The following is a 24,699-nucleotide window of genomic DNA, read 5'->3' as shown; positions in this document are numbered from 1 at the left end:
GAGGGCTGAGATGTAGGTGGCTTCTGCTTGCGTCCTTTTTGGTGCTGTGTACCATCCTCATATTGAGCAGTAAACAGATAGTGGACGCTCCTTCTCTCCAAAATGTTTGACACACACACCCTGTCCCTGTGGAAATGCCTCTTTCCCCACAACTGGTGTAGGGAGGGGACCAGCACAGAGAGCAGAAAGCCACTGGCCACTCACGTCTGAGTCAACCCATGCCCCCCTGCAACTGGCAGGCCGACTCCAATCATGTCAAACACCAGGGACAGTGAGCGGGCATCTCCCGACGCCTGGAGCCCTGTCCCTGCTCCCGCAGAGCTCGTGATGACGCCTGTCGCCTATTGTTCCCTAATGGCTTCCTGACGCCTGTCTGCTTCCCAGTGGGACCTGGGCCAGCGAACAGCGCTCACACACCCGTGTTGCCAAAGCGACAAGGGCAGTGGCAGTCTGACTGATGTACGGAGCACGGGCTTGGACTGTCAGAGCTGCCAGCCCAGCTTAGCTGATGACCAGGCTCATCCCCTCTCTGAGCTTCGGGGGAGACAAGCCTGGGGCATCCTGCATCCCCAGTGTCAGGCACAGCCGCCTCACCGCCCGGGGGGTCTGGTCTTTCTCCATTCCCATGGCTGCAGGGTTCTCACCTGGGTTCCTCTGGGCACAGTACAGACTGTCCTTGGCAGCTGACGTCACGGACCAGCTCCGCTCCATGAAAAACTTCTGGCCCAGGGGGTGGCAGAGCCAGCGCAGCGAGTCGGGGACGGCATTGCGCTCAGGGCCACACAGGCTCTGGGCTCGGCTGAGGAAGTAGCTCTGTGAAGGACAAGGACCACGTGTGAGGAGACCGGGGTGGCGGCGGGCGGGGGAAAGGGCAACTGGAGGCTAAGACCTGAAAGCAAATGCCACCCTGAAACCAGTGGCCGTGTCCAGCCTTCCAGGAAAGACCACGGAAGGCGCTGGAAGCCTCTTTGCTGGGCAGTTCAAAAAGCCAGCGGCCCAGACCCTTGGGCCTCTCCTCTGCCTGCAGGTAATGACGTCACAGCCCCAGGAACAAGACCGCAGGGATAATGCTGTCCATCCTTGGTTTCAGAAGTTCTGTCATTTATGTGTGTTTTTTAAATATATTTTATTGATTTTTTACAGAGAGGAAGGGAGAGAGAGAGACAGTTAGAAGCATAGATCAGCTGCCTCCTGCACACCCCCCGCCTCCTGGGATGTGCCCGCAACCAAGGTGCATGCCCTTAAGTCTGTAGGCTGACGCTCTATCCACTGAGCTAAACTGGTTAGGGCTGTCATTTATGTATTTTTTTTAAAAAATATTTTTTATTGACTTTTAGAGAGAGGGGAGGGAGAGGGAGAAAGGAAGGGAAAGGGGAGAGAGAAAAGGAAAGGAAGAGAAAGAGGGAAAGGGAGAGGGAGAGAAACAATGATGTGGAAAGCAAAACATTGATCAACTGTCTCCTGCACTCCCCCCCCCCCCCACCCGGGGGATGGAGCCTGCAACCCTGGGCATGTGCCCTGACTGGGAATCGAACCTGTGACCTTTTGGTGCACAGGATGACACTGAACCGTACTGGCCAAGGTTGTCTTGTAAGTGAGGATATCTTCAGTCTAAAACCACGATGTCTAACCCATAAAGCCACCAGACACGGGTTGACCTGAATGAGCAGAGAAGACAGGCAGGGGAGGGGCGGGAGGGGGGGCACAGGCACAGGGTGCTCAGAGCCCAGCAGAGGGCACGGGCCAGCCCACAGAGCCGCATGCCACACTTCTGCCCTTGCCCCTACCACGAGGGGAGCAGCTGTCTCTGTCTGGTTCAGTCTGATGGTTCTGACCTTTGCTGGGCTCTAAGCAGCCATCAGCTAATGTAACGGTTTCGAAGACCTGAATGCCAATGCGGCTCCTCTCCGTGGAGTCTGGAGACAGCTGCTTGGGTCCAGAGAAAATGGCCGGGCCCCACTGCTCCACAGACATGCGCTATTATCCCGGTGCTGGGGGGTGGGCATTTTGCTTCAGTCTCTCTTCACGGACCCCCGGCCTGAACAGGGTCCCGAGGAGCAAATGCAAAGGGGTCTGGAGATCTTTTCCCGATGCTCAGGAGCGTGCGTGCTGAGCCTGAGCCTGGACTGAGCTTGGACTGAGCTTGGAAGGGCGGTGCTTGGAGCAGCCGCCGAGGCGCCCAGGGAGGCTGGGCTGTGCCAGCGACAATGCCAGGGCCCTGAAGTCGGTGCACTGGCGATGCTATTTCTAACAGCTGGAAACTCTCCGATTCTCCCACATCTCCCGAGCGCACCTGCCTGATGGCTGCTCAGGGGAAACTGAGGACACTGCCCAACATTGCCCTCCAGCAGAAGCAGAACAGCCTGTTTGGGCTGCACTGACAGAGGAACCCAGAGAACCGTTTAGAAATCATTACACTGAAATACACTTTTAAGCTGAATTCCCTAAAAAGAAAAGGAAACCTTAATTATACCAAATCTCAGTTGGGGTGGGGGAGAAGTTCCAGTTTAGTGGTTTGAATTAATAAGAAATATAAATCCTAGGTAATAGTCATCCATAGGACGGCTTCTAGAAGAACATTGAGAAAATAATTTCTATTGCTCTTTTAATTTTCTTAGCATTATCACACTATGACAAGTTCCCTAAATTTTATAGACACCAGTGCACACCCAAGCCTATAACTCATCTGCTAATTGCCAGATCCAGCAGCGGAGGCAGGACACCCAGAACTGTTTACATCCTGGGGGCCAGTCCCAACTCCAGGCTGTGACCTAATGGTTCTCAAGTAGTGTGCCAAGGGCACCCTAAAGCACCACAGTAAGCCATGGCATGGCTGCGCCGGTGAAATGAGTTAATGTTAATGGGTTCATAGAAATGGCTGGCACAGTTTATTGCTAGCCTTTGTTTTCTCCTGCTTCTCACTTTCTCCCTGTCCACATTTACACTCTTCACTTTCCAGCTGCTGGCTAGAATTGCACTGGTCGGACATGAGTGAAAAGAAAGCCTGCTTGAAAAATAATACACAGAATTTGAAGTGTATGTGGAACTGGATGTTATATTTTTGAGGTAAATACAGCAATGCTCAACATGAGATGGAGGTAGTTCAATCTCAACGCGAGATCGCACGGCTTTCCTTTGGTGACGTCACGTCTTTGGGAAGCCAAGGTCCTGGAAGTTGCAATAGAAAGCAAGTGCTGTGTGAAAGTCGACGTAGAACAAGAAATGAAGGTGGTGGTGCCCAATCTGACTGAAGTCTGAGAAGGTGTGTGTTGCCCACGGACTCACACAGCCCACTGGTAAGTAATATGGTTAACAAAAAATTTCTCCTTTCAATTTTGTGTGTTATTTTTAATAGCTACCAAATTAAAACATAAATATCTATTCAGGCGTCTTCAAACTTTTTAAAGTGGGGGCCAGATCACGGTCCCTCAGAGAGCTGGAGGGCCGGACTATATGAACTACTAATTCCTACTATAACACCTCGGCTGCGCTCACTGGCGGGCCGGATCAGACTCCTCTGCGGGCCGCATGTGGCCCTCGGGCCGTAGTTTGAAGACGCCTGATAAGATATTTGTACCTAACCATCCACAGCATTATTAGGCATTTCCGTCAGCCCAGGCCAAACACGAAAAAACTACAGAGACACAAAGGGTGCTGTGAACTGAGAAAGATAGGGAACCTCAGGCCTACACCATTTTCAGAGGCCTCTCATTTGCTAGCTAAACATGTTCAAAAAAGGGGGAAAGAATTGATTAGGGTTTTCTCAAAAGAGGCTACCCAGATAGTCAACAAACCATCCAACTGGCCAATGAGAAGGTGCTCATCACTAATCAGCTGGGAAATGCAAATGAAAACCACAATAAGATACCAGTAAAGGGCTACAAAACCCAAACTGACAGCCATGTTTCCGGCGAGGGTGCAGGACAACTGTGCGCTGCTGGTGGAGTGGAAGTCGGCACCACGACCAGGAAAACAGCTCGGCAGCACCTCCTAAAGTAGGGGTGTCGAACTCAATCAGAGAAGGTGCCAAAATCTAAAATCCAGCCTAAATCGCGGGCCAAATGGTTTACTGAACAGTCATAAACTGTCATTGTGATGGAAACGCAGCGGAGTGCAGTGATGACAGCGCGGTGCAGGCCACATTGCAAGGCCTGGCGGGACGGATTTGGCCCGCGGGCCTTGTGTTTGACACGTGTCCTAAAGCTTCGCCTCTGACCCAGAGCGCCGTTCCTAGTGATGCAGTCACGTGCCCCTGAGAGCGGAGCGGGGACATTCACAGCAGCACACACTATTCAAATAACCAAAACCAGGAAACAACTCAAAGCCCACCTGACCATTCCGCAGCCTACCCCAAGTGGGCACTGGGGGAAGCACGCCTGTCTGCTGGAGTAAGAGGAGGCCTGGGAACCAGCTGATAACAGGGAGGGCCTGCGAATTCCCTCTGGAGCGCCCAAGGCTGGATCCACCCCAGACACCGGAGACGCCTGATGACCACAGCTCCCACCCGGCCTGGCCTGGGCTCCCTGCAGACGTGCACCAGCTTCCATTTCTGGATCCACAGCGCCCTGACGAACACGGGTACCCAACGAATACCTTTTGAGCAAATAAATGAACCAGAAGACACGACCAGAAGATTGCAAGAATTTTTATCCCCACTTGAAGAGCAGAAGAGTCCATATTACTCCCAATCTGGGTCACTATACACTGAGTCAATCTTGTCTCATGGCACCAAAATGTCCTGCTCACGCTGGTAAGGGCCACGAAGGGGGCATCTTGGTCTGCTTTGTTCACTGCTCTAAGCACCTGTCAGCACCCAAGAGCAGGGCCCATGGCTATTTTTGCATCTTAGCTCCAGGCTGGGGAGGAGGCCCAGTGAAGGTGGAAGGTTCGCAGGAGGGAACCGGAGGACTCACCGCCAGGAAGCCCAGCTTGCCTCCGCACCGGGTCTTGAGCCCCAAGGCCGCCGTCAGGTGGATCTCCACCAGCGTGCTCGGCGGAATTTTCTCCTCTGCACATTCCGCCAGGTTCACGGCGCACAGAGCCATGTGGACGTCTGAGCAGGCGGATCCTGCGGGGAGCTTCCCTGTGGAGGAGGAAACAGACCCAAACCGAGCTTTTCCTGCTTCCCCAGCACAGAGGCACCGCAGACACACGGCAAAGCACATAACTCTGCCTGGACAGTCCTGATGGGGGCTGGGCCCGGCCACTTAGCAGCTGCAGGTTTCTTCCCGCCTCAGAGGGGACATGGAAACGCCTGTCATGCCCATGGTTCTGTGTAAGCGGGGCCTGCAGGGACTCAGACGGGAACATGTAACCTCTTCCAAACCGCAACAGCGCAGCCTGTGTCTCCCAGCCTGTGAGAGGCGAGGAAAAGCTTGAAGTCACCTGATTTGAACTTATTTTCCCTTAAAACAGACCCCATGGCATATAACCATGCACCCTTTTGAGAAAGTAACACAAAATTGAGCAGTGACGGCAGACACATCTTAGGTTAGCAGCTGGACGGCCAGGAAAGGTGATACACCTCCTGCGTGAGGGCTGACAGCTCAGCTGTGGGGACCCTGAGGTCAAAGGCATGAGGGTCCATCCAGGCTCGGAGGCTTTCACAGGTTCAGGAGGTGGCCAGGGCAGGCAGTAGGGGGAAGCTGAGCCTCAGGTGGGCCCTATCAAAGGTCCAGACAGTTGCCAAGCAGATCTCCCAGCCTCACCCAGCCCTGCATTCTTCCCACTGGACCGCTCTTTGTACCGGAATGGGGAGGCCTCAGCCTCCATACCTCATTCTGCACAGGTGTTAGGAGCCTGTCTCCCCCAGGAGGTCCCACTGGGTTTTCTCCTTTGAGGAAGGGAGGGCACTGGGAGTGTGGGATCCATGTTTCACTGACCTGTCTCCTCAGTCAGAGCCCGGCACAGCGCCTGGCCCCCAGCACTGCAGAACTGGTAAAGGCAAAGCCAGTACTAGGCAAAGCCAAGACTTCACAGAAAGCCTTTTCCAAAACCCAACAAGTACCCACCTCCATGGACACCCGATTCGCCTGCTTCCTCCACACACTGAGCTGCCATCCGCTTGCTGACCTGCCTACCTGCCTCTCTATTAGAACAGGAGTTTGTTAAGTGAAATAAATGACCACGTTCCATTGAATCTAAGGTGCCATCACTTTTAAGTTTCCCGATTAATTTAAGTACCACTAAGGGAAAAACTGCCAACACAACCACGGCATGCCAATGTGTAGAGGAGACAGCCCAAATTGGAGATGAAAATGAGAAAAGATGTGTGTGCCTTACACTGATGATGTAATAACTATAGTAATGCGCATCCTCACAGCTGTGGATGCGGGCGGAAGTCTGCCCAACCATCTAACAGGGCAGTGTACAAGGGGAGGTGACTGAGGCGGGAAACTGGCATCCAAGCCAGGGTGGAGCTGGCTCAGGGCACCGCGCTCGCTCACCTGTGATGTGCAGCTGGTGCAGCCTGTGATAGGCCAGGGCGGCGTCCCGGGCGCTGGCCTTGGCCTCGTCCACCAGGCCTGCGGCCGCCGGGGTGGTGCGCCGGCCCTGGAACACCTTCCTGAGCAGCCAGCGCACCAGGCGCAGCTTCTGCAGGCTGTAGCGGATCACGTTCCAGGAGAGGCTGCAGGCCAGGTCCAGGCGGGAGGTGGGCAGCGCCCGGCCCAGCACCGACAGGCAGGTTTGCAGGTTGGCAGCAGCCGCCGCAAAATCCCCCTAGAAAGCAGCAAAAAGGGAGAATGGTCACAGGTCTTACTGTGGCCTCTGGCTTTAATCAACATTTTCACTGAAAAAAATCTGGAAAACTTCAGAAAGCTAAAAAGAAAAGAAAAATAGGAAATCATTATCCGATAGAAAGAATGACTACTGATATTTTTACTAAATTGAGACTGAGCTGTGTTCTATATTTGAGCAAATAATTTCAGCGTTCCCCATAGTACTTTAACGCGTAAGATTTAGATGATGACTTATGTGATCTTTTAGGTTCTCAAAGTGTGGTCCCTGGAGACCAGCACCATCAGCCCCTGGGATCTTGTTAGAAAGGCAAATCCTGGCTGTCCTACCCCACCTTCCGGGACCTACTGAACCAGAGCCCCCGAGGGCTGCCTGCTAAGGTTTGAGATCCACGGTTCTAGCCAATCCCCGGCCGAACCACTCTAACCAAGGATGTGAATGAACTCTCTGCCAGCCTCAGAGCATCTATGGTCCTGAGCTGAAGCCTGCCTCCTCGCTGTTTCTCTCATCACTGGCGGTACAAGACTCAGGCCACCGTCTTGAGAAACAGGTTACCTCTCCTGTCCTTCCCCACATCATACAGTGAGTCTGAAGCCCAGGCTTGTCTTCCCGCCTCACTGCACGACCAGAATGGTTACAGGGAAAGGGGGTGACAATGCTCCGCGAGGACAGTCTGAGGGGGCCCAGAAGCACCTGTATTTACAGATTCCACAGGAGGCGCCTTTCCTCGTGCCCCTGGCTCCTCTTCCTGACTTCTCCAGGGACGCTGGCTGTTCTCAGGGCTCAGCCTTGGGCTCTGGCCTCTTCCCCTCTCCCTGGCACCCTCCCGCAGGCGCAGAGCTTCCTATCCACTCTGTCCGCCCGCTTCAGCCCTGCCACAGGGCCCTCACAGCACTTCCCAGCACCGCGGCCTGGAGCCCCTCTCCCAGCCCCCCTCTCCGAGTCAGTCCCGGTCACTTCCTTCCCGGGTCACATGAAATGCCTCGCCACCCTCTCTTTTCACTTCCAGGTCCTGGCCACTCTCCCTGCCTGCTCTGCACCCAGGAGCCGCAGGAGGAGGCGCAGGCCGAGGTTTGCTGCTGCTGAAGGTGTTCTGGTTCTTGGGCTTCCCTGCCTTCAGGGCCGGGTTCCCCAGAATCCTACCTACCAACTCTTCTGCTGGTTTCAAAACAAAACTTTCAGCTAATTTTCCTGCAAAATCTTCCTGGCTTTCCACAAAACTGGGGAAAAAGCCCCAAACAGCCTCCCTCCTGACATTCCCTACGCTCCAGGCACAGCCATCTCCTCGCCGGCCCCCCAATTTCCCACATAGTCTTGCCTTCCTCTCTGGTTAGCAGGTCCTTCCTGCACCTGACTGCTCTGCTCGAGCCCAGATCCCTCAGCCGAATGCCTCTGCCCCAAACTCCGCAGCACTTGGTCTTCTGTCATCGTGTCCATGGAGTCTTTGTGCACAGGGGCCTCTGCCCCACTGCCTGGGACAGTCAGGGGCAGGGTCCCTTCGTCCTCTTGGCACTCCGGCCACCTTCCCCTGCGAGCACCTGCCACAGGACGTTTCATATAACACAACCCGCTAAGTTATCGCTCAGCCTGGGGGGGGAGAGGTGAGGGCAGGACTCACCTTGGCCAGGTCCAGGTCTGCCTGCTTCCGGTGCCTCCAGAAGGTGACGGAGGAGCGCGAATGTGGCCGGATCACTGGCTCTCCGTGGACCAGCAGCTTCACAAAGACGCTCAGGACAATCACGCCATTGACCAGCCACAAGAGAAGCGTTGGCATCATCCAATCGAACCAGCTGCCAGAACCTACAGAGCAGCGCCTCCGTCAGCCTGCGAGGAAGGCGCCTGCGGGCCCTAGCATTGTCTCTGGGCAGCTAACGGGACCGCTTCAATAACAGCGTCTCAGTGCTTAGGACAGCAGCACCCCACACGACAGGAAAATGAGACAATTCTGGAGCCCAAATAGGAACCCTGTAATCCCTGTCACTGTGGAGCTGAGTGCCACAAAAACCTTTGTGAGTCAAGGGGGTTAGGCCACTGGTTTCATGACTTAGGCAAAAAGATCACACCTCGTTCAAGTCACCCCCCCACACCCCACTTCGCCTCCCCGGGTCTGGCCAATGTGGCTCCATGGTTGAACATTAACCTATGAACCAGGAGGTCGTGGTTCGATTTCCCAAATATGCCCGAGGTGTGGGCTTGATCCCAAGGAGGGGGCATGCAGGAGGCAGCTGATCGATGATTCTCTCTCGTCGCTGATGTTTCTCTTGCTCTCCCTCCCTATCTGAAATTCTGTCTTCAGGGAATCATAGCAGTGTGGATTCCCAGTTTATTTTGCTCTTTCTGACTGAACTCAGGTTTGCTCTGTTACTTGCAAACTGCAACTTATGCCAGCCCCTACCCTACCAGAAGCAACTAGGCGAGGGTCACTGCCAACGCCCTCTGGGATCTGGGGAGCAGGCTGAGCAGTCTGCCCACAGGCCCTCTCCTCACCGACAGCCCACTCATGCGGTGGCACAGGGCCTCCACCCACCTGACTCCAGTGACAGCACGCTGCGGCCGGAGCCCGAGGACGGGTGCTGGTCCGGGTCGTGGGCCCCTCCCCACCGCAGCAGGGCGGTCAGGGGGTTGAAGGACACGCACAGGAAGGTGAGGAAACACAGCAGGATCCGAGAGCGGTCCACCATGCCCAGCGCCATGGGAGGAGAGTCCGGCTCATCTTTGACCTTCAACACAGGGCCACAAGGTGAGAGTGAATGAGTTCGCAGCATTTCCTTTTACGTGGCTCAGAATCAGTAGTGAGGTTTACATTCAAGAGCACTGAGCCAGGAGTAACGCCGGGAGGAAGCTGCCACTCAACCCTCCGGCACTCTCCCTCTGCCACCCTCAAAACAGCGCGTCCTAAAGGCAGAGGGCAGACGAGCTGCGCTTCTCAGAGCCGCTCAGCAGAGCACCGCACGGCCATTTCTGTGCGGTCCACAGCAGGCAGACTAATCACATGACAGAGCCCGGAGCAGCGGTCCGAGCAGGAGGGGTGAACTCCCTGCACAGCTTTCACACAGAGCTTCGTGCGTGATGAAAATGTTCTGCATCTTGATTATGGTGACGTAAGTGTATGTATCTGGGAATACTGTACAATACTGTGGAATAGGTGTGCTTTATCACATAAATTATCCTGCAATAGATTGGCTAAAGATCAGACTTCCGCATGGATCTCTGAACAGGAGCTTGCTGTTTTAAAACCACAGGTTGCCTTTTCCCCTCCCACTTACAGAGGGAGAACTGGAGGCAGAGGCCCTGCCACTCCGCAGCCCCCAGGGGGGCGTGGGGGGAGGCCGGGCTCGAATCTCTCGACTCCCGATGTGCATGTGCCATGCCACGCATTTCAATGCTTTTAAATCATTTGAAAATGTCTTCTGTTGAGATACCTACCAACTTCATGTATACATCACATGGCCTTTTGTTATCAAACAGAATCCCATTTAGAAAATAGAGCTTCCTTAATAAAACGCAGTGAGTGATATGTGGAAAGTTGGAAACATACCTTGGAAGGGAACTTTGTGCTTTCCGAGTCAGAAAGCACCAATGTCAACACAGTGCAGACCCAGAGGCCACCCCGGTCCCGGAAGAACACTAGGCTCGAGCCTCTTTTAACCAATCCCATTAGCCAGCCACTGCCGGGGGCTTTCTCGGTCTATTAAAGGCCCCTGGTTTGAAGTTATTTGTGAGATTGCAACAACTGTAATCATTCCCGGAAGAGGGCCCAGAGGCAGCCTCATCCCACACCAGCTGACGAGCCTCGCAAAGTGGGCTTGCCGGGCCCATTCCGGCGGGGGAGGTAATGAGGCGCCTCCACAAAGCCTCGCGCCCGCCTGACAGCTGCTGTTTCCGCTCTGGATCTGGCCCGCATTCCTGTCTGATGAGCCGTTCCAGCAAAGACCCGCTCAAGCAGACTACACTGAACCACTTAAAGACCCCGACTGTGTCATCCCCCCCCCCGGAGAATAAAGTTTTCTTTCTGTATTCTCCAAAGCGGGCTAATAGTCACAGAATTCCTGCTCCTTCCCAGCCCAGGCACCTGTCTCCCCCGCCCCTCCACCCACATTAACTCGGAGATGGGAGAGATCCAGAGGGGAGATGGAGGTTTCGGAAGCTCCTACCTTTGCCTCCTCTAACAGAGGGCTTCCGGGCTCAGAGTCGATGGAGTAGGGGGAGAAGCCGGCCTGGGACCCCGAGTCAGAGGCCGGCGGGGACATCAGAAGCACATTCTGATTGAAGTCATCCATCTTCAGGTCCGCATCACTGTCCACGAGGCTGCCCAGGTCGATGCCCTTCAGGAGCTCTGCAAAGAGAACCCTAACTGGCAAACGGTCTGTTTCCACAGAGTCCCCGTGGGCTGGGCTAGATGAGGGGCGATGGCCCTGCACCTGCTCCACCCCCGGAGGCACCTCCTCTGCATCAATGGGCCCCTGGTGCCGGGCACCGTGCTGACACCATTCTCTCAACGAGCACTCACTGTTCTTCTGGCTCGCCAGCTTCAGCACCATGTTCTCCTGGCGCAGTTTGTGGTTAACCTGCTGCAGGTATTTGATGTAGTCGATGGCCTTCCTCAAAACGCCAGACTTGTGCATCTGGCAAGGGGAAGGGCGAAAAACAGTGGCACAGTGCAGGCTGCACAGCTAGGAGGGCAGAGGCCCCGGGCTGGTGGGGCTGAGTTCAGATGCTGGCTCCCCAACTGATCAGCTCTGCTGTCATCTTAATAAGAAAGCACTTTCCCCCTCCTTATAAAGGGGATAATGATAATGATATAAATCATAGGCATGCAGTGAGGGCTAAATGTGGTAATACCCAGAAAGAGCTTAGCTCCCAGCCTGGCACATAGACACTTGATAAATACATTTAGCTGTATGACAACTTCCTATAATAATACCAGCATCAAACAAACTTAAAGGAAAACAAATGACAAAAAACAAAACACTGTTGGATGGTTATTTTGGGTAAAGGTAATATTAGATACCTTTCAGATTTGTAGGTTACAAAGGAAAGTCAGATTTTCTTTTTAACGTATTTTTTTTATTGATTTCAGAGAGGAAAGGAGAGGGAGAGAGAGATAGAAACATCAATGATGAGGGAGAAACATTGATTGGCTGCCTCCTACATGCCCCCCACTGGGGATCGAGCCTGCAACCTGGGCATGTGCCCTTGACTGGGATTGAACCTGGGACTCTTCAGTCTGCAGGCTGACGAGCTATTTACTGAGCCAAACTGGCTAGGGCTCAACTTTTCTTAAAAAAAAAAAACAAACAAACAAAAAAAAAAGAGGTGAAAATAAACAAGTTTTTTAAAAAACTCTAGTGCCAGAGATACATTCATTAAAACATTAGAATTATATAAAAAATCAATTTCTTCTATTTACTGTTGATCCCAGAGCCAATTCCAGTTTCTCTCTTCCCTAGCAGGGAAAAACACTGCTAGCCGCCCTGAGCACAATGAAACAGGCTGGCAATGCCATCAGCTGGCATCAGGGCACAGTTGTGTGCCTGGCCCCAGTGAGTGGCAGGTACTTCTCCGCCTGTGACTCTGGGGCCCATGATCACAGCAGAGCAAAGTCAAAGGTCCAGGAAGGCCACTGCTTACCAACCCCAACAGTCCCTGTATGCTGGGGGACAGTCTGTCATCTGGAAAAATCCCAAGTGCTTTAATAAAAAAGCACCTAATTTGCATTCACTCATCCCAGGCCTGGAGATTCCTAAATTTCCGAGACAGGTAGAGGAAGATGGTTGGGCACGAAACACCATCTTGCTTGGCACCTACCTTGGCATCTGTCCCCATGACCAGGTCCTTCAACTCAATGATTTTGTCATTGATGGAGGAGCGATACCGCTTCTCAATGATGTTGTGTGTCGTCCGTCTTTCTCCTTCTTTGGGGGGTTCAAGCTGCTTGACTCCCCCGGGTACCTGCTTAATGGGCACTTTCTCTTGTCCCATCATCACAGGCATTGTGGTCAGAATGGTCCCACTGCTGCCCACCAGGGTCTAGAATAGGCACAGACACAGGGCAGAATTACCCCTCGGTTAGTCTAAGTCAGGCAACCTCACAAGACAAACTAGTAGCTTGTCCATGTCCATCACTCAGCAATGCTTTCTGTGGCCTAAGACTTCCTGGTTGTCAGGCCCAAGCAGCCTGAGGAGCCTGGTACCTCAGAACCCACCTCTTTCAGAATCACTGTCCACAAATAACACTCCAACAGGACTAAAGTGGATAAACGTGTCCTATCCTTGGGTCTAGTGGGTCCAGGAACAAGTCATATGATTTCTGCTTTGCTGTCAAGCCATGAACCATCCCTGAGCTGAGCTCATATACAGGACCACATGGCTCTGGCCCCGGGGAAACTTTCCCCCAGTGTATGACACATGTCCCGTCACATGACAGTTAAGCAACTTACTGCCTTTCCTTATACAATTTGGCTATCAAAGAGCTCAAGGCTAGGACTGACACTCTCATCAGAGCCAACTGATTAAATCAATAGGCCAACCATAGGGGCTCTCCCTGCTTACCCCCTCAAATCTGCTTTCTCTGTTTCTATTTTTACTAATTTTGGTTTTATTTTGTCCAATAAATTGCCTCAAATATCCAAATGACCAATACAAATAAAAAGCTGCTCAACTTCATTAGTTACCAAGAAATAATTTGCACATAAGAAATAAACATTTTAAGTGTACAGCTTCCATTGTTATGTAGGTATACAACGGGTGTAACTAAGATAACCCAGATCAAAACAGCGTTTCCGCCCCTAAAGTCCCCTCATGCCTCTTCCCAGGAACGCCCGCCCTTCCTCCTGTGTGACCTGCTCTGCGCTCCCACCACGGCTCGTTTCTGCTCTTCTGAGCTTCACGTAGGGGTCGTTAGCACGAGCTCTTTCTTGACAGGCATCTTTTGCTCATCATACGCATCTGAGGTTCAATCATGAACTCGTAGTATCATAGTTCCTTTGGATGGACATTTGGGTTGCTTCCAGTGCTTGGCTGCTATATGAGTAAAGCTTGCTTTCAAATTCTGACCACCTTTTCCTCTGTCAGACTGTCTTGCTAAGATGCTCAAAGTGGCTGAAACCCCACATTGAAGGACAGATGCCTTCCATGTCTCTTACCTTGGAGCCCTCCCTGCCTAGTGGGTCTAGGATCCTTCAAAAGCTAAACCTCCCTCAGCAGGACCTGAGAGGGGAATGGTCTTTCGCGAAGATATTGTCCAGGAACTGGGGCTCCTCTGCTGTTCCTGAGCAGCTGAGAAGGTGACACATGGCACAAAGCTCCTGCCCTCATTCACACAGAGGCTTTGTTTCCCTCTCTGAGGCCCAACACCTCCCAGAAAGGAGGCAGAAGGGGGAGGGCGGAGGGCGAGGGGGGTGTGGGGTGTGGAGGTGGCTCTTACTGGTACTTGCAGGGCGGCTGTCTGAATGGGGGTGGTGAGGGCGGTGAGGGCTGGGTTCTGGACTGTGGCCATGACAGGGCTGCCATCTGTCTTCAGTGTGGTCAGAACAAGGGAATCTGTCTTGATGATCTGAGGCTGTACCAGGACCTGGGTGGAGAAGGACAGAGGGAGGTGTATTACTTTCCTATTTTGCATTAGCTTCTAACTGCACAGTGCCTCCAGGAAAGAAAGAGAAAATAAAATTTTCATGAAACTACGAATACAGCTTGAAAACTAGGAGGAGAAAGAGAGCCCTGAGTGTCAGGTCGAAAGGCTTAGAGGAGAGAGTGCCAGTGGCCTTGCAGGGGAAGAACAGCACGGCTCGCTGAGGTGGCGGGGAGAGGTCTGCTTTTGGATATACCCAGGAAAGCCAGGAACCTGGCTGAGAAGCAGAAATGATAAACCAAGAAAAAATATTTTAAAGGTAAATTACTTTGCTAGTAAGAAAATACAGTTCCACTATGATACATGACTTAATAAGGTTTTAGCACATTTTCTTCCCAGTTTTATGCCCATTATCTATGTAAATAATACCCCTGCATTCACTGGCTCTATGTGAGTGCCAGTGTACATCCTCAGATGCCACCTCAGCCAGATCTCTATCCCAAGCTCACTGGTGCCTTACAGGGCCCAGGCCTCCCCACCCACCCTGTGAGCTGTTCCTCACGCTCCAATGGTCCTTCTTTGTTCGTAGATCACATCTTCAACCAAAGACCAGCCAACAACCCCAGCAGTGCCGCCCTGAATCCTGGTCAGCCACCTACCGGGACCTGCTGCACCTGGGGCGCGGCCACTGTCTGCACCGTGGCCGGGGCGAGGGTCTGCAGCGTGCCATTGGCCGTCTGCGTCAGCACGCGCTGCGCCTGCACGGTCTGCACCTGCTGCTGGATGGTGACCGGCTGCACCTGGGAGGAGGTCACGAGGCTTTGGACTTGAGGCTGAAGGACTTGGGAGAAGAGGAGAAAAGAGTCACATGGACGAGGAGTGCATTCTGTGCTTAAGAAACCGCAGCTGCAGCAATAACCGAGGATGGAGTGCCTCATAACGATCCCGACTCCCCACCTGCTGCTGAAAGACGTGCACAGCCATTTACAAGCTGGTCTCATAACAAGAGCATCCCAGAGGGGCTGCATCCATTTCTGAGGGAACGAGTGCCAGTTATTTTATTATTCTGGGTGCTGGGGTGGAGGCGAGGGAAGCTAGTCAGCGAATGACTGTGCCCAGCAAGGGAGCTAACAGACTGAACAGAAAGTGCACTTCGGGATGACTAACTCAGCCTCTCCCCATCCCCTAGACCAGGCTGGGGAACCTTCTTTCTGCCCAGGGCCATGTGGATATTTATGACATCATTGGAGGGCCATACAAAATTACCAACTTAAGAGGCAGCTTGCTACATTTGGTCCAACATTGAATTAACTCGCCCCTAATGCCTCGGCAGGGCGGATGTGCCCACCCGCCCTAAACCCTTGAAGCCCCCTGAAGGACTGTCCGGGCAATGCTAATGTCCCGGCTCCCCAGGGCAGAGGGCTCTGATGAAAAGGCGCCGGGGCACGGCACATCAGGGAAAGTCACTCCTTCACTCCGCACACTGAGGGCCTGCTCCTCGGAGACTCGGCATCTCCGCTGGAGTCAGCCTCTGCGATGGATGCTCAGGAGATGTTTGCTGAAGGAAGGACTCTCAGCCTACAGGTGCCACGGTCTGGCTGCTGCCTGCATAAGTTTCCCGACTAATTTTACTCAGGCCTCCGTCTCTCGTTACCAGGACAGCCCTGTGTCTACTTGCTTGCTGGCAGGCACAACAGCTATTACGGTGTTTGAAGAGGCAGCATATGAACTGCTCCTGGACCACAGTTCTGACTGCCAGTTACCAAAACCTCACTGAGACAGGACCAAATCTGTAGAGTCTGCCATCCCCAGAGGACAGAGCCATTTACAATCTGCCTCAAAGCAAACTGACACACAAACTTTTCAACCACCGTCACTGCCACATCCGACTGCTGAGTCACCTTGGAAGCTGGTAGCCGCATTCTGGTATATCAGAGGCTGCTGGATGATCCTCGTCTGGGGAGCAGTGCTGAATGTCGGGGTGATCATCACCGTCTGCTGCTGCAGCTGAGGCTGGGGCTGGGGCTGGGGCTGGGGGCGGGGCTGAAGAACGGGAGTCGCCCTTGGCGGGTTAGGAGCCGAGGAGGGGGAAACCTTGACCTGCAGCCCCGCAGCCTGCGGGGAGGTGGCTGAGGGAGAGAAGGAAGGTAATGGGACCTGGCTGAAGGAGCGCTGCATAGAGGGCTCCCCGGCTCCACCACCGCTGCCCCCGCCATTACTGCTGCCGCCGCCACCGCTGCCACTTCCACCGCCGCTGGGAAAGGAGCCACACAGCTGCTCCGAGAACAAGTCAGGAAACTCTCCCGCTTGATTGCTGACTAACTGCAGCATCTCTGTGAACAGATAAGAAGGAGCCATTTTATGGGAATCCAAAATATTTAATAATTTTCAAATGTGCTTAAGAAACAGGTATGACAACCCAATGGCATTCCCAAGATCAGAGCAGAAAGGGGTCAGGAACCCCACCTCTCTCTCAGGGACCCCACCCCACCTCCAGGCCCTTTCCCCCCTCCTTCCTGACCGCACCAGGCTGGCAGGAACTGCCCCTGTGCTGGGGGAGGGTTATTTTGGGAGGGCATTGCTGATTCCATTTTAGAGCCGGGACAGAAAGTGGGTAGTCCCTGTCCTAAGGCTCTGGGGCGCAGAACTTAGCTCTGCTCCCACGAGGGAGAGTTGGCTGCAGACCCAGGCAGGCTCTGGGCTTTCTCTCCACGATGGGCATAGCCCTGAGCACTTGGTACCCCCAAGAACCTCAGGGACAATGAAGTTGAAGGGCCCCATGTCATGAATATTTAGGGGTGGGATGAGTGAAAAATCATCCATAAAGTCCAGAACAGGGAAATTACTTGGCCAAGGTCACAAAGCTCATCAGGACACGCCAGGTTTCTGCCCTCAGTGCATTTCCTGCCAGAGGCTCAGGGTAGAGCAACCTGTGCCTTGGACGCCATGCTTTATCGGGCCCACTCTGGCCCTCTTCTGGCTGTGCCCTCCCCCTGGGCAGGGAGTCTGTGGGACCAACAGGATGTGTCCACCTGGAGACCATGCTCCAAGTCCCTGGGACCACTGAATTCCTGGCCCAGGAGGCTGCACGTCTGCGTCCAGGGCCTCTTCCCCTGGTTCACCCTCCCGCCAGTTTACCGGCCTAATCCATGGCTCATCTCATGGCTCCTTCCTTTCTCCTCACAGGGCGGTCCCTGGTAGGAGTCTAGAGTCTCAGCTTTGTCCCAGGTACTTTTCAGATCTACAGTTCTCTACGCTGTCCACATACTGCCTGCCCCCCATCCTCGCCAATACATTCCCAAAGAGTTACTGCTTGTTCCTGAATTGTGGTACCCCCTCTCCACACCCTCAAGGCCACAGGATGTTGTGAGTTGGTCACCAAAATAAGAAACAAAACAAAAACAAACAGCCCCCCAAACACTTCCCTCATTTCCCCACACCTCCACAGCAAGTCCCTCCCAGGCTCTACCAGAACCCGCGGTCGCTGAGCCTGGACTATGAAAAATCTCACATCCGGCAAGCAAAATGCTAATGGGGGTTTCCACATCGGACAACTGGAACTTAGCAGGTTAGCACTTTAAGTGTCTAGTTAATTCAAACTGCTGGCTGAACAGCACCTAACCAGGTTAAAGGCGGCAGAGTGGTTATTTACCAACACCTCGACCCTGCTCTGCCTCCACGCCGCCTGTTGTGAGGGAGAGATCGCCACCCATACTGTCACTTGTATCAACCAATTTCAATTCCTTAATATACAATTAAACTAAGAAATGTCCTCAGACTCAGCACAAACTTTAAACAAAATGCAATTGGTACTGACATTTCAAATACAATACACCACAAGATCATAAAAAGCTTTAAGAAAATCGTTAAGAGAAACCTGGTAATTGTTGAGCTTTCTGGAATCCCATAAAACTCGGAGTCTGGGGAACTGACACAGAAGCCTGCTTTGTGCCAAGGGAGCGTCACTCTCTGGCTGACCTGTGAGGCCACCTGCAGGACTAGGAATCTTACTTTAATCCATGGAACCCTAAGGAGGGCGAAGGCAAAAGGGGCCAGACGCCAGGTAGAGGGGCACAGGCTCCGTACCTAAACTGCTGTGTGAACCTGGGCAAGTCACTTCTCTCGATTCCCTCACCACAATAGGCCACCTTAAGACTACTCACCTTGCCCTAGCCGGTTTGGTTCAGTGGACAGAGCCTTGGCCTACGGACTGAAAGGTCCTGGGTTCAATTCCAGTCAAGGCAGATATCCGGGTTGCGGGCTCAACCCCCGCCCAGTAGGGGGCGTGCAGGAGGCAGCCAGTCAATGATTCTCTCTCATCAATGATGTTTTTCTCTCTCTCCCCCTCTTCTTTCCTCTCTGAAATCAATAAAAATATATATTTTTTAAAAAGAATGCTCACCTTAAGAATGCTATCCTGACTTATTTAACAGCTTAGATTCATTTTCTCTATTTCTGCACTTTATATCTGTAAGATTCCTCCATATTGTTACATGTAGTTACAGACTTCATTTTCATTGCCATAAAGCATTTCACTGGGTGAATATACCATGCCACTGGTGACATGGGTAGTTTGAAGTTGGGACTATTACATGTGTTTTGATGAACACGTGTTATGTCTTTCTGTTGGTAATTTATATTTGTAACTTATTTGTGTATGAAGCAGGTTTTTTTCCTGTTTAGTTCAATTCTGTTTCCCAGTGCCTAAAATGGTATCTAGCACATAGTAGGTGTTCAATAAATACTTGCTGGGAAAAATAAGGGTCCTCACTTGGCTTGTTGGGAGGATCAGTAAGGTAAGTTATACAAAGTGCTTGGCGAGGGTCAGACCTTTGCAGAGGTCCCTCTTAGTGTGCTTCTGGAGCACCCACTACACAGGCCCTTGGCTCCACTTACACCACTCCCCTGAGCGCTCTCCAAAGCCTGCCGTGGGCAGACATGAGGCAACTCACAGAGACCCAGCTTAGTGCACAGAGCAGGGTGAGAATGTGCAGGCAGATGGAACACTTAAATTAAAAAAATAAATCCTTTCAGCCCACACTTGACAAGCTCCAATGGCGTTCTCTCCAGCCAGGCAGATGGGCACTGGGCTTATTGGCGCAGAGGGCCCGTTAAGACCCAGCATCTGAGGGAAGAAGGAACAGGAAGAAGCTCTTGAGCCACTGCTCCTGCGGGGTGCACAGGCCTCCCGGGGACCCCCATCTGGTCTGCAGTGAGAGAAGGGGGGAGGGGTCCCGCCAAACAGAATGAGGCCTGGAGAAATGGGCGCAGGAGGCCCGCCCTGAGCTTAGCTTTGCTGTGGAATGCGAGCTCCCCACCCCGTGGGAGCATCCTAGCGTCTCCGTGCTGGTCCCTGCTCCGATGACACCGGCTCTCATTTCCACAGAGAGCCATGAAGCCCAGAAAAGGCAGGCCTGGGAGAGGCTCAGGTTTTATGGAGCTTTGAAAATAGGTTCCTGTTTCTGCCTGATGAGCTGGGCCCCCAGGGCTTGAAGCTGGGTGGGCCACCCCTGGCAGCCACCACCCCTCCTCCTTCCCCCCAGCCACATTCCTGTTTTCGGCTGCTTTTTTTTCCCTTTTCTTTTAAAAACATCTGTTTTTATTGATTTCAGAGGGGAAGGGAGAGAGATGGAAACAATGCTGAGCAAGAATTATTGACCAGCTGCCTCCTGCACATACCCTCCTGTTGGGGATTGAGCCCTCAAGCCTTGACTGAAATTGAACCCAGGACCCTTCAGGTGGACACTTTATCCACTGAGCCAAACCGGCCAGGGCTCTTTCTTTTATAGGTTTTTATTTCAGAGAGAGGAAGGAAGAGGGAGAGAAGGATAGAAACATCAATGATGAAAGAGAAGAATCATTGATCGGCTGCCTCCTGCATGCTCCCTAGTGGCTAGAGCCTGTGACCCGGGCATGTGCCCTGACCAGGAATCAAACCATGACCTCTCACGCACTGAGCCCCACCTGCTAGGCTTCAGCTGCTTCTTAAACTAAGGGTGAAGTTGCTAATAAAGTGGACTAGGCCCAAGAAACTAGACCTGGGTTATGGGCTCCTTAAAAGCTGGTAACCAAAATTAGAGACTCCAGCTGTCACCTGTGCACTGAAACCAGTCAACCAAAGAGACCCCCAGTTCAACTGCACTTTATGGAACTTGTAATCTGAAGTAACAGAAGTCACTTTGCCCTGCTCAGCCGAGTGGCATCTACCTGAAAATGAGGTCACCTGACTTATGGTCAGATTAATGCTGGTCAGGAACGACGAGTCTGAAGGTCCCAAGTGGGGCAACACTGTCTCCAAACTGTGTCCGTCAGACTTTTTCCTATAAGGGCTTGTTTTCCCACACACCATGAACATGTATGTGAATGGTTTTGTGAAACAGGATCACACTGAAGATCTATTTGGTATATGAAGCATGAAGTATATTCATGGTCAACCATTATGGATATTGGTTGTATCATCCATTTTGAGAATTTCAAAGAATTGCATTGCTTTGTATTTATTGTACTGACGCTCTAGATTTAACCACTTATGTAATGATGGATGGGTTTTGAACAAAAATCTTTTCCCACTTATCTGATTATTTCATGGGATAAATGTCTAGCATTAGATGGCTGAATCAAAGGACAGTATGTGTGCTTTGGCAAGGTTACAGCAGTCCCTGCTCCTGCCAGCATTTCCCACCCACATCTACTGCTGTCCATCAGACAGTGGGGGAAAGGACATCTAATTGTTCTGATGTGTATGAGAGTACCAATGAGGCTGAATGTCCCTCCTACCAATTTTATTGGCCATTTGTATAATATATCTTCCTTTGTAAATTGCCTGATCCAGACCTTTGTCCGTTTTTAAAAATATATATATCTTATTACTTTTTTATAGAGAGGGAGAGGGATAGTCAGAAACATCGATGAGAGAGAAACACCAATCAGCTGCCTTTTGCACACTCCTTACTGGGGATGTGCCAGAAACCAAGGTACATGCCCTTGACCAGAATCAAACCTGGGACCCTGAGTCCGCAGGCTGACGCTCTATCCACTGAGCCAAACCAGTTGGGGCCATTTTTTTTTATTTTTATTGAATTGTCTCTATTTATTGATTTGAAAAAAAAATTATTGATAATATATTATGGATATTTACTCTTTCTTACTATAGTTGCCACACTTTGTTACTTTTAATTTGTTCAGGAAAAACAATTAAATAATCACTAAGAGTTACCATGTCTTAACCTGGCAACTTGGGGCAAGTTTTTCCTCTCTGAACCAGCTTTCTCATCTATAAAATATGGCTGACAATTATCCCTAACGCATGGGGTTGTTGAGAGAGCATTCACATAGAATCCACAGCTTGGTACCCAGCACTTAGTATTAGGTAGTACAATTTATTCATAGTGATTTTTTTGACTGTCAGTTTTGCTTAGACTCTTATTTTGAAAATGCAAATTTGTCCCAATGCATTGAATATATTAAGGAAGTAATCTGAGCATAACCTGAATTTGTGTTTACTTATGCAAGAGAGAAACACTAGAAAATGCAGAACACCATACCCAGCTGAAATGGGCCACATGGGAATACACAAAATGCACACAGGCACCAGCCTGGGGGTCACCGCATGCGTTCTTAACCACAACCATCTACTTTCTGTCACAAAGGCCACAACTTTCCCTGTGGCTTCAGGTAACCCTCCTCCTCCATCACAATGAGCTGCAGCAGTACCCTCCAGTGCCTACCTGCACAAGCAAACCTTCTCTCTTTCCAAGGTAAGGCTCTATTTTCATTGCGGTATTCATACACTGCTTAGCCACTAGCATCTGCAAAACTGCGGTGTTACTAGGTTCCTATTTCTATTTATTTATCCTCTAGTGTTTAATATTATGACACCCCCACATAAGCCCTGTGGTTTTTACTGCATGATTTTACATAGTATGGTGATTTTTAGGAATTTATATGTTGCATTATAACAGAATTGACCACTTACAAATGTTAATATTATGTAGTAAAATTACATGGTTTTGTGTTACATTTTAAAAGTCCCTCATCTCTAAGTTCATAAGGATATTCACCTAAACTTTCTTGACTTAGTTTGGTTCATTTTATCTTTCACATTAGCTCAGCCCGACAAACATAAGAACACAAAAGTAAACATGGTGTGTGATGTGTGTGGGTCAATGGGAAGGAGACCGACCACAGCCAGCGGGCAGAGAGAGGTAAACACAAACCGAGTTCCCAAGGAGCGTCCTTCTCGAGTGTCCTGCTTTCAGCCCGATGATGTCATCTCCCCTCCTAAGAGGCTTTATTTCTAATAATTAAAAAACCTTACTAGTAGTGGAACTCCTGCTGCTGGACTTTGGGGCCCGCTGAGAACAGGACTTCTGTAACAATGGAAATGTCTGGGAGGCTGTGGTCCAAGGCCTTCTGCCAGTTATAAGCGGGCTCTTCTTAAAATGGAAGGTGCTTATGCTCGAGATGAAACGGAATTTTATCTAGACAAAGCATGTGCTTATGTGTACAAAGCAGGGAACCCTGCAGTGACTCCTGGTGGCATGGAGTAATCTGGGAAAAGGGAACTCACACGCTTGGAAACAGCGGCAGGCATGTTCGTGCTCAATTCTGAAGCAACTTTCCCCCTAAGGCCACTGGACACAGAATCTGTGTAATGCTGTTCCCCTCGAGGACTTAAATTTATTGAAAAGTAAATAAATACAATGGATTTGTTAAAAAAAAAAAAATCTTAAAATAAAATAAACTTCAGAGAGGAAGAGAGGGATAGAAACACCAATGATGAGAGAATCATTAATTGGTTGCCTCTTACACATCCCCCACTAGGGATCGATCCTGATGGAGAATCGAACTGTGATCTCCTGGTTCATGGGTCGATGTCCAACCACTGAGCAACACCAGCTGGATAAGAGAACTCTTTACTGGCAAAGAAACCACAAAGGGAAATATTGAGTGGGGAGGTGGAGTTTCTCAAATACTTGTGTTTAACAATACACACAAACGTGTCATATATGCCTTTGCATATATCACCTATCACAAAATCAAACATTTGAAAAGAGAAAAAGAAAGCACCAAGGTAGCCAAAGTCACTCTCAACTGGTTTTCTAGTCTGCTCTGCTTGGCTCTCTCTCAGGGCAGCCTCAGAGGGTTCCAGCTCTGCTGGCCAGTCCTGGCTACTCTGGTCCAACATAGCAGGACACCTGAGTTTCAACCAGGAGAGTGATCTTCAGCACCACCCTCAGTTGTTCTTTCTCCCTTCCTCGCAGCAAGTTTGCTTTGAAATTCTGGCAGTTCTCCTTCCGTGGCATCAGAGTTATCTCTGCTCCACTTCCATCCTCTGCCTCATCTCCACGGCAGCCTCCTACCCAGTGACAATCTTCTTCTCTAATATCCTGCTGGTCCAACAGTCTTTCAGACCAAATCAAATTTCTTAAACAAAGCTTCTCACCAATTGCTCCAAGGGACTTCACTTCCCACTCAGCCATCTCATCACGCATCGGGGGAAAACACCCACTCCCTTTGCCGCACCTGAATGGAAGCACCGTGCCTCCCTGTCTGCTCCCTGCCATCTTCTTCTGTCTGGATCTCACAGTTCCATTTAACAAATTCTTACAATTACTTTCACCAAGGACTCTCTTCCACTTCAGATCCAGCCATCTTAACCCCAATTGTGACTTAAGAAAAATTATCTAAAACTTGAAAAGAAAAAAAAAGTATCTCTTTAAAGTCATACTAGAGATAGGCACGTCTAACTTGCCCAGCAAAAAGTCACCTGACGCTCTATGGGAACATAAACTTGTTTAACTTTCCATATACTGCTGATTAGGTCCACATTCTGTAAAGTTAGATATTTACCTTTCCACTCATAAACTGCACATGACTTCTGTCTGGCAAAAAAAGAAAAAGAAGAAGAAAAAGATAGCCTTGAAGGCTTTGTTTCTATTGTCCTGTGGGACATTAACTAGTTTTACATCTAAATTTGAATTTTATTCTTCCTAGTATGTAAATCAAAGTTTTTTGCATTTTCCTTAGATCCAACTTTGTCATCCTGATTGTTATTCTTGTTTACAAAGTTAATAAATCTTTAAAATATTAGTATGAGTGTGTTTTTAATATTTCAGAAATTTAATTTTGCTACATTACATACATCCAATTATTTAAATATATGTTTATTTTTTAATCCTCACCCAAGAATATTTCTCCTTTGATTTATAGAGAGTGGAGGGAGAGGGAGAGACACAGAGAGAAACATCCATGGGAGAGAGACACATAGATTGGTTGCCTCCCACACGCATCCTGACTGAGGCCAGGGATCGAGCCTGCTACTGAGGTTTGTGCCCTTGACCAGAATCGAACCTGGGACCCTTCAGTCCTGGGCCCAGGCTCTGTCCACT

The 24,699-nt window shown here is 50.9% G+C and overlaps 1 protein-coding gene and 1 pseudogene across 10 annotated transcripts in view; one reads left to right on the top strand and one right to left on the bottom strand.

Moving 5' to 3' along the window:
• SREBF2 (sterol regulatory element binding transcription factor 2) overlaps positions 1 to 24,699 on the bottom strand; it is a 62,782-nt gene that overhangs the window by 23,324 nt on the left and 14,759 nt on the right. For 4 of the 10 annotated variants that reach the window (XR_006740753.1, XR_006740752.1, XR_006740751.1 and 1 more), the window contains exons 2-12: positions 16,210 to 16,641; positions 14,968 to 15,149; positions 14,165 to 14,311; positions 12,547 to 12,768; positions 11,249 to 11,363; positions 10,893 to 11,092; positions 9,266 to 9,458; positions 8,357 to 8,538; positions 6,447 to 6,720; positions 4,914 to 5,083; positions 645 to 813 (exon numbers count right to left, since the gene is read on the bottom strand). Coding sequence is in view for 7 of the 10 variants with exons in the window: in XM_045577047.1 (XP_045433003.1) it covers positions 645 to 813; positions 4,914 to 5,083; positions 6,447 to 6,720; positions 8,357 to 8,538; positions 9,266 to 9,458; positions 10,893 to 11,092; positions 11,249 to 11,363; positions 12,547 to 12,768; positions 14,165 to 14,311; positions 14,968 to 15,149; positions 16,210 to 16,641 (2,286 nt within the window). In the remaining 3 variants the exon portion in view is untranslated. Of the gene's footprint in view, positions 1 to 644; positions 814 to 4,913; positions 5,084 to 6,446; positions 6,721 to 8,356; positions 8,539 to 9,265; positions 9,459 to 10,892; positions 11,093 to 11,248; positions 11,364 to 12,546; positions 12,769 to 14,164; positions 14,312 to 14,967; positions 15,150 to 16,209; positions 16,642 to 22,637; positions 22,644 to 24,699 lie in introns of those variants that run through there. The other 6 variants (XM_045577048.1, XM_045577049.1, XM_045577050.1 and 3 more) reach the window with 6 other exon arrangements.
• On the top strand, positions 22,686 to 23,021 carry LOC118712051 (annotated as a pseudogene).

Source organism: Pipistrellus kuhlii, unplaced genomic scaffold (genome assembly GCF_014108245.1).
Source record: "Pipistrellus kuhlii isolate mPipKuh1 unplaced genomic scaffold, mPipKuh1.p scaffold_m20_p_81, whole genome shotgun sequence".
Lineage (NCBI taxonomy): Eukaryota > Metazoa > Chordata > Mammalia > Chiroptera > Vespertilionidae > Pipistrellus > Pipistrellus kuhlii.
The sequence above is the reverse complement of the archived record's forward strand: the minus strand, read 5'-3'. Positions and strand labels throughout refer to the sequence as shown.